Below are 13,902 nucleotides of genomic sequence, written 5' to 3'. Positions count from 1 at the left end.
CCTCTGTCCTATCAGAACACTGACTGCTTTTCAGAAAGCAGAGAAAGGGGCACCCAAACTCTACAGCCAGGGTTACTCCTCTCAGCTGGGTAACTGGTTCCTGAAGATGTGTTGGAGCTGCACTGTCTGGAAGGCTGTCTTTCTTGGGGCATATGAAAGCATTTGTGGGTATCTCCCTGGCTGTAGACCCTTTCGGAGCTATGGGGACCCTGAATAGAGCCTGGCTTCATCAGCCAGCCAGGAAGGCCAGCCTCAGAGCTCCGACCGCCCTCCAGACCAAACAAAGCATGAGGGCTCTATCCATTCACCCCTTTTCTTCTGTGAGCTTCGCAGGCCAAAGAACTTCCGGAGCAGTAGAGGGAAGAGAGACATGGAGTAGATGGCTCTTTGTTTATCAGTGGCACCTTAGGGAATGTGTCCAGGAGGCTACAGTGACCTTTGTCATTTAGGATGTACCAGTGAGTGCTGTGAGTCTGGATTAGGTAGAAACCTCTAACATCCCTACAACATTTTTCTGTAAACATAATTTTTCCTCTTACATCAACTTTCATTTAATCTCATAGATTCCATTTGTGAGAGGTGGTCTTTTATTTAGCTCACCATTGTCTCCATTTTAGTTTTTCTTGCATGCTTTAAAATCCATTGTTCTGTTTTTTTTTTCTTCTGTCCTTCCCCTCCATCTTCATGTTCTTTCACAGTCGATCAAACCGAAACGTAAAAAGAGTTTCCGCCTCTCTCGAAAGTTTCCATTTTACAAGAGCAAAGAAAACATGGCCCAGGAGAGCAGCGGACAGGAACGTAAGTAGCAGCAGGGAACAGAGAGCAGACCACCCACAGCCCCACCCTCTCTGCCTCAGTTGCACTGAAGACTGGGAAAGTGTGTTTTGTGTGTGTGTGTGCACACACACACACGCATGTCCATCCGTCCATTGTGTGCATGCATGTTTGTGTGTGTGTGTACCTGCGTATTTGCAGAGTCAGGGTAGAAATTGGTCTGTACAGGGTGACATTGGGTCTTTTTTGTCCAACTCTTCTTCTGAAAGGATGTTGGAGGCTCTGAGGTAGAAGTGATTGCAGGGGGGCCCAGTGGGAAGTCCCGGCACTACTAGCGTTGGGAGTGCCAGGCTGAGCTCTGCTCTGGTGCTGATGAGCAGTTACCAGCTACTGTGTCAAGTTTAGAAAATGGTTTTTCAAGAGAATTAAGTCTAGGAACTCAGTGTTGCTCTCCCGGCTTCTTTCGCTTGTGTTTTCTTTCCCTTATCTTTGCTCATCTATGTCAAGAGAAGAGCCTTTTCTTATCTGGACACTCGGAGTTGGGCTGAGTTCTTGAATTACATGCATGTGCCTATACACACAGAATGTTCACATGGCTCTAATAGACTCAACTGTCTTCCCAGAGTGATTACAGAGCCAGCTTTCAAAATAAAATCCTTCTTGCTAAAAGGAATTGACACCAAATAGGAATTACTTAACACTGTCCAAATAAAGGTTTATTGAAGAAATGCAAAACTGGTTTGGTAGAAAAGGCCATAAAGCTGGGCTAAGTTAACTTGCAATGCTGAGAAATATTCTTTTTCTGCCATATGCCTCAGAAATTAACTGCTCTCACCCTAACCTTAAACACCAGGTCAGGCTGTTGAAATGTTTCTCATGTGGCTCATGGTGAATTGTAAACCTCTGTCCTGGGCTATTGGGACAGGAAACTAGTTCTGCAAGGGAATGTCCTTTTTCTAGGCCAGCGTGTTTCGTGGTCATGGGATACGTGGGTCTGGGGTGGTAGCTGTTAGATTACAAGGGTGCCCTTGTCCCGATAGAGGTTAGGGCTCACAGTCCTGGGGAGCTCAATAAGAAGGCAATCTGAGATAGAGACCTGAGGTAAGGTTGCCACCGTTCACCAGACAAATTCCAAAAGTCACCTGCTGAGCCCAACCTAGGAGGGTTCACTGTTGAGTGGCCTAGCTGAATGGGGGAGGGAATTGGCTGTTGGATAAGAGTTGAAACTGCCTAGTGCTTATTCTTCAGAAGCTGAGCTCATCCCCTGTGGTCTGCACAACTCATGTCAGCTTGGAAGGCCACACCTCAGACTGCACGAAGCTTTCCCTGAAGGGTTTGGACAGAGCAAGTCAGTATTGGGAAACTCCTTGGGATGATGAGTATTGTACCTGCCTCTCTACCACACATAGATGTTTGATTTTTCATTCAGCTTCAGAGGGAAATGATGATTTCAGGGGCAAAGCAGTAATGGCTCTGTAACTACAAATTTAGTCAAAGCAGGTACTCCAAGCCTTGGTAAGTCACCTGTCTGTCTTGTTAGCCCGTGTAGGCTCTAGACCACCTCAGAGAGGTCATTCACTCCGAGGCCCTCTGGCAGCAAATTGGGCAGCATGAAGTCCAGGCATTTTATCTGACCCGGGATGTTCTTCCTGTGCAAAGTTCTTAACCTCACTGTAGCTATAGGTCTTCATGGTATTTCATACTTCTGTCACTGATGCTCACCTGTCTCTCTATTCTTCCTTCCCCTTGTCTTTTTTCTCTATTTTCTTTCTTCTCCCCATTTCTTTCCTGCCCTCCCTCCCTTCTTCCCTCCCTCCCTTTTTGTTCTGCTGTCTGTGAAATTAGGACTTCCCTGGGTTAAGTGACGATTATTATGGAGCAAAGAACCTGAGTAAGTCAAACTTACATACTGTTGACTGTATTTCTGGCATGAGTGGAGATGCTGGGGGTGGGTGGAGGGCACGGCAGTGCGAGAGTCTGTGAGGGTGAACACCACCACAGGAGGAAGTGGAAGTGGCTCTGAGTGTCACACTTTTGCTCTGGATCCCTGGAACCATAATAAAAGCCTATCATTCATGTCTGTTTTTCCCTTTTGTACCTTGCAATGGTGTGGAGCTGTCTTGGCATTCCACCTTACAAGTGAGGGGGGCAGCAAGTGCTTCTCCAGGGGTGACCACTCAGCTCATCTCTAGCCTGTTGTTGAGGTGAGGGGTGCCTGCCCGGTGTATTCTTCTCCCAGTGACACAACACTAAAGGATTGGGCTTAAGATTTAGCTGTTTTAGTCTGTCTAAACAGGGGGTGATAGTGCTGTGAAGCCCTTTACCCAGCAAACATCTGGGATGTCCCAGCAGGTTCAGGGCCCTCAGCAGATGGTGTGGGCTGGCTCTCCAGAGCGTCTCTAAGGGGCTGAGTGGGTGAGGGTCTCAAGAGCGTTTTATGGACTATGTATATTTAGTGCTTTAGCTTGGAAAACTCTGACCATCCTCTCACCTCTGGAAAATAATCTTAGAGTTGAAAAAAGAAGGGATCTAGATGACAGGGCCTTATCCTCCCTGCTGTGCACACAGGTGCGTGTGTGCACACATGCGGCCATGCCTGGCGGGTTCTGTCAGCAAATACTCTCCTTCCATGAATAATAAAGGCATAAGGGTAAAGGTGCTTCCTCCATGGGTTACTCAGGAACTAGCATGGGTGACTCAGCCGTCTTTCCTGGGGGCCACAGCATATCACAGTCTGGAACAGTGTTATCTTGGCTGAAACGAGCAATGCCTCACTCCATGGTTTGTTTTGTTCATGTTTCATCTCCATTTGCCTGTCGTCTTGGGAGTAGTGCATTTTGTTTGGGCCAAACTGTGCTTTGTGCCTCCTGTGAGTACAGTTGCTCTGCCCACTCAGATATGGGTGGGTCCCAACAGTCTGAGACAGGAGGATCATCTTATCTTCCATGTGTTCTTCTTCATTTGTTGTCTCTGTTTTCTCGTCTTTTCATGGATGGAGGAGCATCCCCTTTCACCACTGGGGCTGAGCCCTCCTTCCAGGTAGCAATGGCAGGAGGGCTGTTGGTTCCACCAAAAGGCCAACATGTCATTCCCTGGTGACTGTTCATTCAGCCCAGTGCTTAGCCTCCTAGTCCTGAAACACTGCACAATTCTGTTCTTCAGGGGTTCTATCTGGGGAGGAAATTCAAGAGCAGCCTGCTCACTGGGCTCCTCTTTGCTACTGTCACTGCTTTTCCTTTCCTATTGATAGCATTGGGAGATGCATTCTGAGATAGGATTTGGAAACCATCCAAGTCAGTTCTCTTGATTCAGATGAAGAATGGAAGCTGGTAGTCTATAATGGAGGGCCTTGGAAGACTGAAAGCACCTGGGGACAAGTATGAGGTGGCCAGGGTCTCAGGATTGGAGCTGCACCTCTCAGCTGGTAGCCTGATGTGGCAGGCCTCCTGTGGCCTGACTTGGTTGGCAGCTCAGTGTCTGGCTCTTGGAGCATTTGAGTTTTGTGCTGTGTGTGACCTCTCAGTGGTGTGTTCTGAATCAGAGTCTCTTTCTTGTTGGCTTGCAGAGGGAGTGACATCCAACACCAGTGACAGCGAAAGCAGTTCCAGTAAGTGTGTGTCATTCTTCCCCATGGCATGTAGCTCTACCACGTGTCCCAGCCATCCTCATTCCAGCATTGCATGGCTGCCATATCTGTTCAGAGGCTAGTGCTTCTTTTAGCCATGTACACTTGGAGATCCTGGAAATGCTGTGGCCATTTTGTCCCTGTGGGATGGGTTTTAGGCTGTTAGTTAAAGGAGAGAATATATGCCCTGCACTTCTGGCCAGGACTTGACTTAGAAGCATCCCTACTGTAGGCACTTGGGGCTGTAGGTGCTGCCAGTTTCACATATTTGCTCAGAGACCAAAAGGAGAATGGCTCCTGGGGGATATTGTCCTGAATTGCCTTTCCAGGTCACTAGTACCTCCTGGGTGAAAGCTTGGTGTCTTTGCCTTTTTGCTGGGCTAAATGACCAGGTGACAGCTCAGGTTTCCTTCAGAAATCCTGTGACCAGGCCAGAGAAGCCACAATTCAAACCCCATGAAGTTTGGGACTACTGGCCTTTTAGGAGTTGTAGCTAGAGGCCCTGAGAATGCATCCCAGAGCTTGATGCAAATATCGCTGCCTTCCCTAGCACTGCCATCGGTCACTTTGGGACCTCCTAGTACACAGTACCCGGAGAAGGCAATGGTAGCCCACTCCAGTGCTCTTGCCTGGAAGATCCCCATGGATGGAGGAGCCTGGTAGGGTGCAGTCCATGGGGTCACTAAGAGTCGGACACGACTGAGTGGCTTCACTTTCACTTTTCACTTTCGTGCACTGGAGAAGAAAATGGCAACCCACTCCAGTGTTCTTGCCTGGAGAATCCCAGGGACGGGGGAGCCTGGTGGGCTGCCATCTATGGGGTCGCACAGAGTAGGACACGACTGAAGCGGCTTAGCAGCAGCAGCAGCAGTACCCAGTACCAACTTGCTTGGTGACTCTTAGGAAGTCCTCATCATTGCTAGGATAGACGGAGCTCTCCTGTGTGGGACGAGCAGGGCTCAGTACTGCTCTTAAAGGGCACTGGGGACCTTAGCCCAGCCTTGTGCCACTTTTCTGGGTGCTTCTTCCAGTGCAGGGAAATAGGCAGACCCTAAAAAGGGTAAAGTTCAGCTGCAGCTTTGGGGACCTGCACGAGTGCCCTGACTTCCTTGCCCGCAGATGAGGGACACAGGCAGTGTGTCTCCGTCACTTGAAGCTTTTCCTGTGATTCTTTCTGGAGCAAGAGGGCAACTGAGCAGAGCTGACTGTTAGCTATAAGAAGAGTTCTAGGACATTGGGGTGGTTTTTGGTGGAGGCTTAATGGCTTCTGGGTCATGTTCCTTTGCTCAGCTATATTTTGCTGAACAAGAGGACTCCTGACTTCTGTCTCAGGGGTGATGAATGGTTTCCTGTGCTTTCATTCCAGTGGACAGTAGACAAGCCCACGGCACAGTTGTTAGCAAGAACCAGTTGACAAGGCTGTTTTCTGGTGGAGGTTGGGGTGCAGTGAATATTGTAGGGAGATGAGGATACAAGGAGGCAGATTATAAAGTGCTAACATGTCTTCAATTTTTGTTGCAGAAGGACAGGAGGATGCTATTCTGTCATATGAGCCAGTGACACGGCAAGAAAGTAAGCCCCCTTCTGAGAGTCTTGCCTTTGAGCTAATCTGGTAGTCATGGGACCCAAACCAGTGGTTGGTCATGGAGAGACAGAGGAGAGATTGACGAGAGATGGCGAAGGTCAATTTCAGTGGGTGTGTGGCCGCTGCTAAAAGAGAGGCTCTGGTCCCTCTCTTCAATGGCTGCTCTGAAAAACCTTGCTCAGCTGTTGGTGCCCATGCACAGATTTCTCCTGAATCTGTCGGAAAGGGAGATGCTTCTGATTTCATACTTGCCTTGGACTTAGATATTCTCAAATTAAAGCCTCTTTGATGTCTTTGTAGTTAAAAGGCAAAATGGTTGAAGATGTGCTGCTCTGTCTGAGCGGTGGCTCCAGCACCTCATTGCTCTAGGCAGACAAGGAGGGAGGTCAGGCTGTCTGGTGAGGGCCTCACTGACTGTCTCCATGCTCACTCTCCAGTTCACTATGCAAGGCCTGTCATCATCCTGGGCCCCATGAAGGACAGAGTCAACGATGACCTAATTTCGGAGTTTCCACATAAATTTGGATCCTGTGTACCACGTGAGAGCCCAGGGTGTCTTTGGAGGGGAGGCGTTGGTGTCCTGGGAATTATTGTTGCTCTCATGTTTTATGGAGAGGGCCTGCAGCTGGGTTCTAGGTATCTCTGGGAATAGGGTACATCCAACCCCCCAGAAGAGATTAGGCAGCCATATATTCCCCCGAAGCTGTCCCAGCCCACTGGCACAGCTTCTTAGGCTTGCCGGCTCCTGGACCACATTTGTCACCATCTCTCTGCCAGATCTTGGCCCAGGAAACCCCATCTTTCTGGTCCAGTTGAAGCTAAAGCAGATGGCTCCTTGTGCGTGTGAGACCTGGTGATTAGAAGAGATATAGGCAAGATAAACTTCTTCCCAGCCTCTTTCCCCCATTCATCTGGAGTGACTCTGGGGCCCTGCAGGGGGGAACAAGTCAGCCCTCGGTGGCTTGAGGTGGGACATTGTCCTTGTGCCACAGAGCATTTCCTCTCTTTCTACAGATACTACCCGGCCTCGGCGTGATAATGAGGTGGATGGGCAAGACTACCACTTTGTGGTCTCCCGAGAACAGATGGAGAAGGATATTCAGGACAACAAGTTCATTGAGGCAGGCCAGTTCAACGACAATCTTTATGGGACCAGCATCCAGTCAGTGAGGGCAGTTGCGGAGAGGGTAAGGAGAGAAGTGGTTGCTCTACAAAATTACCCCTGAAGGGAGCACAGAAATGTTCCTGCCAGAGTGCCGCATGGATCCTCGTCCTTCCAGCACATGGCTGGTGGCAGTGCTGACCAAAGCCACGCCTGTTCTGCACGTTCCCAGCCCCTGGTTGGAGACGTCTCTCTCCTCTGTGCAGCTCACCCCAGAGCATCACCCTGTCTGCATCTCCAGATGGGGCCTTTTCTGGATAGTAGGAGCCAAATGTGGAGCCTGGGTACCTCAGAGGTAGAATCTTCCAGGCCTCTCTAGGTGGCCCCACATTTCTCACAGGTGGATGTTGGGGTCAGCACCATGGGTAGATGGGGACTAGGTGGACTGATGGCAGCCCTTTCTTTTTCAGGGCAAGCACTGCATATTAGATGTTTCTGGCAATGCTATCAAGAGGCTGCAGCAGTCGCAACTTTACCCCATCGCCATCTTCATCAAGCCCAAGTCCATTGAAGCGCTTATGTAAGTATTTGCTGAGATTCTCAGCCAGGAGAGGGCTCTGGAAAGACAATGAAAAATCAAGTGGTTTGTTGGGCAGGGGTAAGACCCAGCGGGTACTCAGTGGAAAGTCTGTGTCCCTCTCTGTTCACTGGGGGCTCCTTTGGATTTGTGTCCTCATGCTTGTACCCCTAGTTGAGCTTTAAGACCTAGAAGTTTGGGGAAGATGTTGAGCCTTGGGCCACTACTGCTCTCAGAGGGCAGCTAAGAAGCTTTCCAGGGAGCCTGGAGCAACCCTTTATGTTAATCAAAACATAGAACCTAGTTTGGTACTGTGTTCTTCTGTATCTTTGGAAGGGAAATGAACCGAAGGCAGACATATGAACAAGCAAATAAGATCTATGACAAAGCCATGAAACTGGAGCAGGAGTTTGGAGAATATTTCACAGGTAAGTCTCCCCACTGTGCAGCTGGGGTAATGTGGGAGCAGGCAGATACCTATTCTATGAGGTTTTTCCAAGAGGCCTAGATGCCTGGCACAGTTTCTGGCTGTTTTTGAGCTCGAGCATTTCCAAAGTACTCGAGTGCCCTCCAGCCAGAGTAGTTTAGCCAGTTTATAGTTTGAACCATCATCATCAAATGCTTTGTTTTGTACAGTCTGTCTTCAGGTCTTCCTGGGCTGTAGCTCTCTGTTTTAGTTTGTTTCCCTCCCCTCCAGGCTCCCCCATCCAGCATTGGCTGCCTTGCATGTTTTATGTGCTGAGTGAGCGTTTGTTGATGATGATGGTTGCCTGGTGTGGTGTTCAGGTGTTCTCTGTCAGTGTGTGCACACACATGTGTGCATGTTTATATGGTCACCTACTTTAGAAGGGCAGTTCCTAAAAGGTTGGGAAGGTTTCTGTGTAATATGTTGCTTACCTTTTGAAGTATGGTGACCTATGTGTGCAGGTTGGTGCTGAGTAAACTCTAGCTGGTGATGCTGCAAAGTTAGCTGGCCACAGGATTCATAACTGTTCTCGCATGCCTTGGGTACTGGAGCTCCCTTTTCTGTCAGCAACTGTGTCCTTGTTTGCTGTACTGACCTCTGACATAATGCAGATGTGATGGCCCCAGGAGCACTGCATCTTGCTAGAAATTGTGATTTGCAGCTCCTGCTCTGGATAACCAGGATTTTCCAAGTCTTCCAATGAGGCTGCATCAGAATTGCCAGCTGCTGGCCTGATGGCAGCCAAGAGCAGTACAAACTGCAAGGTCTGGCATCTAATGGGTGCTCAGTAAACATTTTTTTGAGCAACACATTTTCCTACTCATTGCCGCCCAGTGTCACTGTCTCAGCAAGTTGACTTCAAGCCCTGGGCCTTGAGTGCCTGCTAGCTTCCCCACTGCCCCGGGCTCTTGGACTGCCACCTAGTGAACAAGCGGGCTGAACTGTGGGCTGGTTGGGGTGGACCAGACTGTCAGGGTGTGAGGGGTTGCTGTGGACCATAATGATAATTCTGTTTTCCTTTTCAGCGATTGTACAGGGTGACTCACTGGAAGAGATTTATAACAAAATCAAACAAATCATTGAGGACCAGTCTGGGCACTACATTTGGGTCCCATCCCCTGAAAAACTCTGAAGAATCCCCTCCAACCATTCTCTTGTGAGCAGAAGAAATCAAGTCCCTCTTCCCTCCTCCCTCTTCATTCCTGTCCCCACGGGGAGAACAAATGACTACTGTTCTTGTCCCCTTTTTTAGATATGTCCAAAAATTAAGTTTTCTAGTCCTGTTCTGTTTTTTTAAATTTTTGTTTTGTTTCAGTTTAATTTTGGGATGATGCCATCTCACTCATCATGTGACTGTGCCCATGCCTGCATGAACCTTTCCCAAGCACTAGCACAGGTGCAAATCCATCAGAGTCATTGTTTTCATAAAACCAAGCAGAAGAGAAGAGAGGAGGACTGATGGAAAGACAGACTGGACGGCTGCGCGGCTTGTGAAGTGAGCCCTTCACACCACATGAGGAGAGGCTCCCAGGCTTTGCTACGATCTGTATGTGGCCTTGCGGCTCAGGACGGCGCGGTGTCATGGCGACAGAAAGTATCTTATTTATATATAGATATATATATGTAATTTATATAAAATATATAGAAATTATTATATATATATATTATACTCTCTCATATAATATATATATATATATTCACATGCATTTGGACTAGAAAATCTATGGAGACTTCATCAATGGTACTGTGTTATTAGAGAAATGCTTTAATTTTCATATTCTAATCAGATGGCATCTTATATCCCAACTGGTTGGGGAGGAAGTGAAAGTGGTAGTAAGTGCTGGACTGAGGGCACCCACATTGGTCATTCTCTTGAGAGCTAGGCTTTTCTCTAGGAGGGATCAGCCACAGGACAGTGAGAAAGGGTTTTTGCCCAGGGGTCAGATGCTTGGAGCCGTGACTCTAGAGCCGATGCTGCCCTCGGGGCAAGTCAGGCCCGCATGTGGGGAGCCAGAGAATGGCTAATGGTGCTCCCGCCATATTAAATTGCCGATTGTTTTATGCCACCTGATGTGTCTGCATGAGAGGTTTCCTTTTTGTTCATTTTTAAGCTGCTGTTAAACCAAAACCATGTTGTGCTACTGTGTCAGCCTTTTCATTCTTCCAAATTTTACTTTTACTATTTAAGTGAATGCGTAGAATCCAATTTGACTGTGTTCTAAAGGCTCATAATGTTCTGGAAGAGCCAGACCTCGTGATAGACTACATGACCCAGGTTGGGCCGTCCCATCAGCAGAAGGGGGAGCAGGTGAGAACTGACAGGAGCCGGGGCTCCTATTGTGTCCCTTCGCTCACCTGCCAGGGATGTGCTGGGCTCAGCTGAGGCCCTGTCATGGGGCCCACTGGCAGGGATGGGGAGTCACTTGCTGTCCAGCCCTGTGCTGGGGCAGTGGGAGAGCCCTGAGCTTGGCCAGCCACGTGATGAAAAGTTTGATTTGGGCTTTTTCCACAGCTGCTTCATATACCCTACCTACCCCACCCCCTCAGTAAAAGCTGGTAGCTTACTGTTTCTTCAAGAAGAAAGTAGACTTTTAATGCTGTCAGTTTGAGCTATAGAGCTAAGATTCACTTACTATTGAGATGTGAAGCTTTGTTGCTTTTTCCCAGAGTCATACGGTGGTGATTGTGGTCAAGGGGCTTTTTTTCTCTGACCACAGATGCAGGCGGCAGGTATGGCTCAGGCCCCATGCCACCCTCCTGTGCTCCTTTGAAGCCACCATACCTCCCTCAGCGCCACACTGGAGGCACAACACAGGGGAGAAGAGAGTGGATATGCTCAGCCCTAGGGTTGAGTCTGTTGTTTCCTAGCCCACTGTGTCACAACCACTGCAAATGACACATGTTGAAGATGCTTTGAGTGCTACCATCCAAACTTAGGGAATATGTTAACAGTTCTCCTACCAGCATGACTAGGCTAAGTGTAAAGTCTGGGGCCCAGAGTGTGGGTGAAGAAAGGGTGGCAGCTTTCCCTGGGCAGTGCATTAGATTGAAGGCAGGAGGGGTGAAGTGGTGGCCAATGATGACTCTGGTGAGGAGGGGTGAAGCTGGGAATGTTGTTGATTTCTCTGATGTGAAGTGATGTAGTCTAAATGATGCTCAACCCTCTACCCCTCCCAGGGAAGAAAAGCAGAGATTCAAAGCAAGCATGACACTAGTTGGTTGACCAGTGTTCCTTCCAAGGAGACATATATTTTTTAATAAATGATAGTTGCGATGAACTGTGGCTCAGAGACCTTCTTGAAGTAGCTGAGAGGGGATGGTGGGGCAGAGCAGTGGGAAAAATGCCCCCAAACTTTGGGAGCCAAAAGGCTCTCTCCCTAGTGACCATCAGCTGCCCAAGTCAGGTTTCCTCTGGCTGGCTCTTGACTCCTGTGGCTGTAACAGGTCCTTTGTGAAAGCTGTATGCTCAGTCTTCTATCCCCACCCCCGAACACTGTATCCAGTACTGCTGGCCAGGTGTGTGTGGAGGGCATCCGCATCCTTTGGGGCAAAATGCCAAAGGTACACAAGACAGGAGATGCCTACTGCAGCACAGACATTTGTTAGAGAAAGCAGGAGCCAAGGGAGCAGCAGAAATCCGAGTACTAAATACGGTAAGCAAACCCAGCTATCAGAAAGTGTTACTGTGCAAGGGAACCAAGGGTGAGATGGGACCAGGTTGCAGAGCAGGGTGTCAGTCATTCTGGCCGCCCTCTGCTGAGAGGAGGAGCACTTGGAGCAGGTGTCTGTGACTTGGCTGATGTCCCTGCAGCTCACGTGCAGAAGCCTGAGGTCGTCCTGCTATGATTCAAGTCTAGAGCAATGACTGTGTGGGGGCTGAACTGCAGTGGCCCCACACTGCATCCCCACAGTGGGGATGACTTCTTAGCTGTTTGGGGCACGTGGCAGTTTGCAGGGTGCTTCTTTTCACACATTCTCTCATTCACCAGAAGGCAGCCTGACAAAAAGAAGTCCCCAAAGCACTCTGTGGGATTTTAAGGAAATCTGGCTCCTAAGTGCAAAGGGTACAGAGAGCTGGCCTCTGATCCTGCTGTGCTGAGACTCTGGCTCCACAGCTGCTGTCCCTCCTGGAGGCGGTGCGGCTGGAGAAAACGCAGCCCCGGCGGGAAGATGCTGAGCAAGTTGAAAAGAGCAGAGGTGGACAACCTGACCCTGATCTCTACCACCACCATCTCCACAGGGAGGCAACACTATGTTCTCTCCCAGGCTTTGCTGCTGACAACACAGCCAGTCACGCCCTGGCTTCTTCGTTTAACAGACCTTAAAACAGTCCTAGGATGATCTCGTGACTACATAAATTACAGATACAAATGACCAACTTTATCTTAAGGTGAAAGTGGTTCAAGAAATTAGCTAATGAAAGCAAAATCTTTACCCAAAACAAGTGTGGAAGTTAATGCTCAAAGATGAGGCTAATATGTCAGATACAGAGGAAGGTGGGGGCTGAGCTGCAGCACTGGGCAGAGACTAGAGGGAGCGTATCCTGAGTGGGTCAAAGTCAAGCAAAAAAGGAGGGGACTGAAAAGGGACACTGGGCTCCTTGAGCACAAATGCTAGTGTTAAAGGACAGTGGAGCCCTCTCCACAGGGACAGTACTTGCCTGGTGCCAGCCACTGGAGGTCCATGGTGTCAGACTGGCTGGTGAGAGAGCCTTAGCTCTCAGGAGCTAAGTGCCCACAGGAGATGCTCACCTGGGTGCCTGGTGTGCTTGCCTCAGTTGGTCCCTTGTTTTGTCCTTTATCTGTGTTCCCACCTAGGATTTTGTGACCTTGATGCCACTAATCCTCTTATTCAATCAGTTCCATGGCACCTCTACAACTTCTATTACTGCAGGTAACATTGTGAAGCTAAAATTCCAGTTTCCTCAAAAAGTCTCTCTTCTTCATCACTTCCCAGAAATAGCAGAACTGGTGTGTCCCCTCCCCATTCCCCACCCCATGTCTTGATTCTTGTGGAACCAATGTGGTCTTGATAGCAAGAGTTGTCACAGAGGATATTCTGTTCAGCAGTGAAGCCCTCACTAGATTTTTATCTGCAGCATCGAGTTGATACCCACTGGTTTTTTATGTGTTAGGCCTAATGGAGTCCCTCTGTGTCCTGTCCATCCTGGCACTCTCAGAAGCATCTATCTAGTACAGGTCAGAGGACTGGAGAGTGGGTGGTTTGAGAAGAAAGATTCAGACCTGCTTGCTGGTAGTGAAGAGCACGTGCAAGAGGATGTTCTGAGACTGGCCTTCCTGTTGCCACAACCATCCTCCCTTCAAGCTTGGAGGGAAGAGATTTGATGAGGTCCAAACCTGTGGTGAATGTGAAGTTTGTTTTCTGTTTTGTGGAGAACTTCCGTTCTGGAGTCCCTGCTACTTCTCTGATCTTGCTCTGTCAATTAGGACTCCTTTTCATTGCCAACTGCTTCCTCTTCTTTAGCTCCCTTTCTTTTCACTCTGCTGTCTTCTCACCAGGAACTGAACAATCTCCAATTCTGCTCCCTCTTACTGACCATTCATTGGTTCGGTGCAAGTTTATCAGGTAACCGAAAACGCTCAGGGTCAGCTAGGACCTCCCAAAAATGATTTTCAGACTCCTCTCTCAGCATCACAGAAAGATAAACATCTTTCTGTGCACCCCCCACTCCTTGTGCCTCCATTCCTCCCTGGAGCTTTTTGACTTTTCAAGTAAGACTCCTTCACTCTTCTCCCCCATCCTAAATGCCAGC

The 13,902-nt window shown here is 48.9% G+C and overlaps 1 protein-coding gene across 1 annotated transcript in view; it reads left to right on the top strand.

The window, feature by feature from the left end:
* The window catches only part of DLG3 (discs large MAGUK scaffold protein 3), a 52,569-nt gene extending 43,071 nt beyond the window's left edge, over positions 1 to 9,498 (top strand). Inside the window, exons 14-21 of the mRNA XM_052662877.1 lie at positions 2,620 to 2,665; positions 4,340 to 4,381; positions 5,921 to 5,971; positions 6,422 to 6,523; positions 6,999 to 7,171; positions 7,557 to 7,666; positions 8,000 to 8,091; positions 9,155 to 9,498. Of these exons, the coding sequence (XP_052518837.1) occupies positions 2,620 to 2,665; positions 4,340 to 4,381; positions 5,921 to 5,971; positions 6,422 to 6,523; positions 6,999 to 7,171; positions 7,557 to 7,666; positions 8,000 to 8,091; positions 9,155 to 9,261 (723 nt within the window). The 3' untranslated portion in view covers positions 9,262 to 9,498. The remainder of the gene's footprint in view (positions 1 to 2,619; positions 2,666 to 4,339; positions 4,382 to 5,920; positions 5,972 to 6,421; positions 6,524 to 6,998; positions 7,172 to 7,556; positions 7,667 to 7,999; positions 8,092 to 9,154) is intronic.
* The last annotated feature ends 4,404 nt before the right edge of the window (positions 9,499 to 13,902 follow it).

Source organism: Budorcas taxicolor, chromosome X (genome assembly GCF_023091745.1).
Source record: "Budorcas taxicolor isolate Tak-1 chromosome X, Takin1.1, whole genome shotgun sequence".
NCBI classification, from domain to species: domain Eukaryota; kingdom Metazoa; phylum Chordata; class Mammalia; order Artiodactyla; family Bovidae; genus Budorcas; species Budorcas taxicolor.
This window is presented reverse-complemented; position numbering and strand designations above follow the sequence as displayed.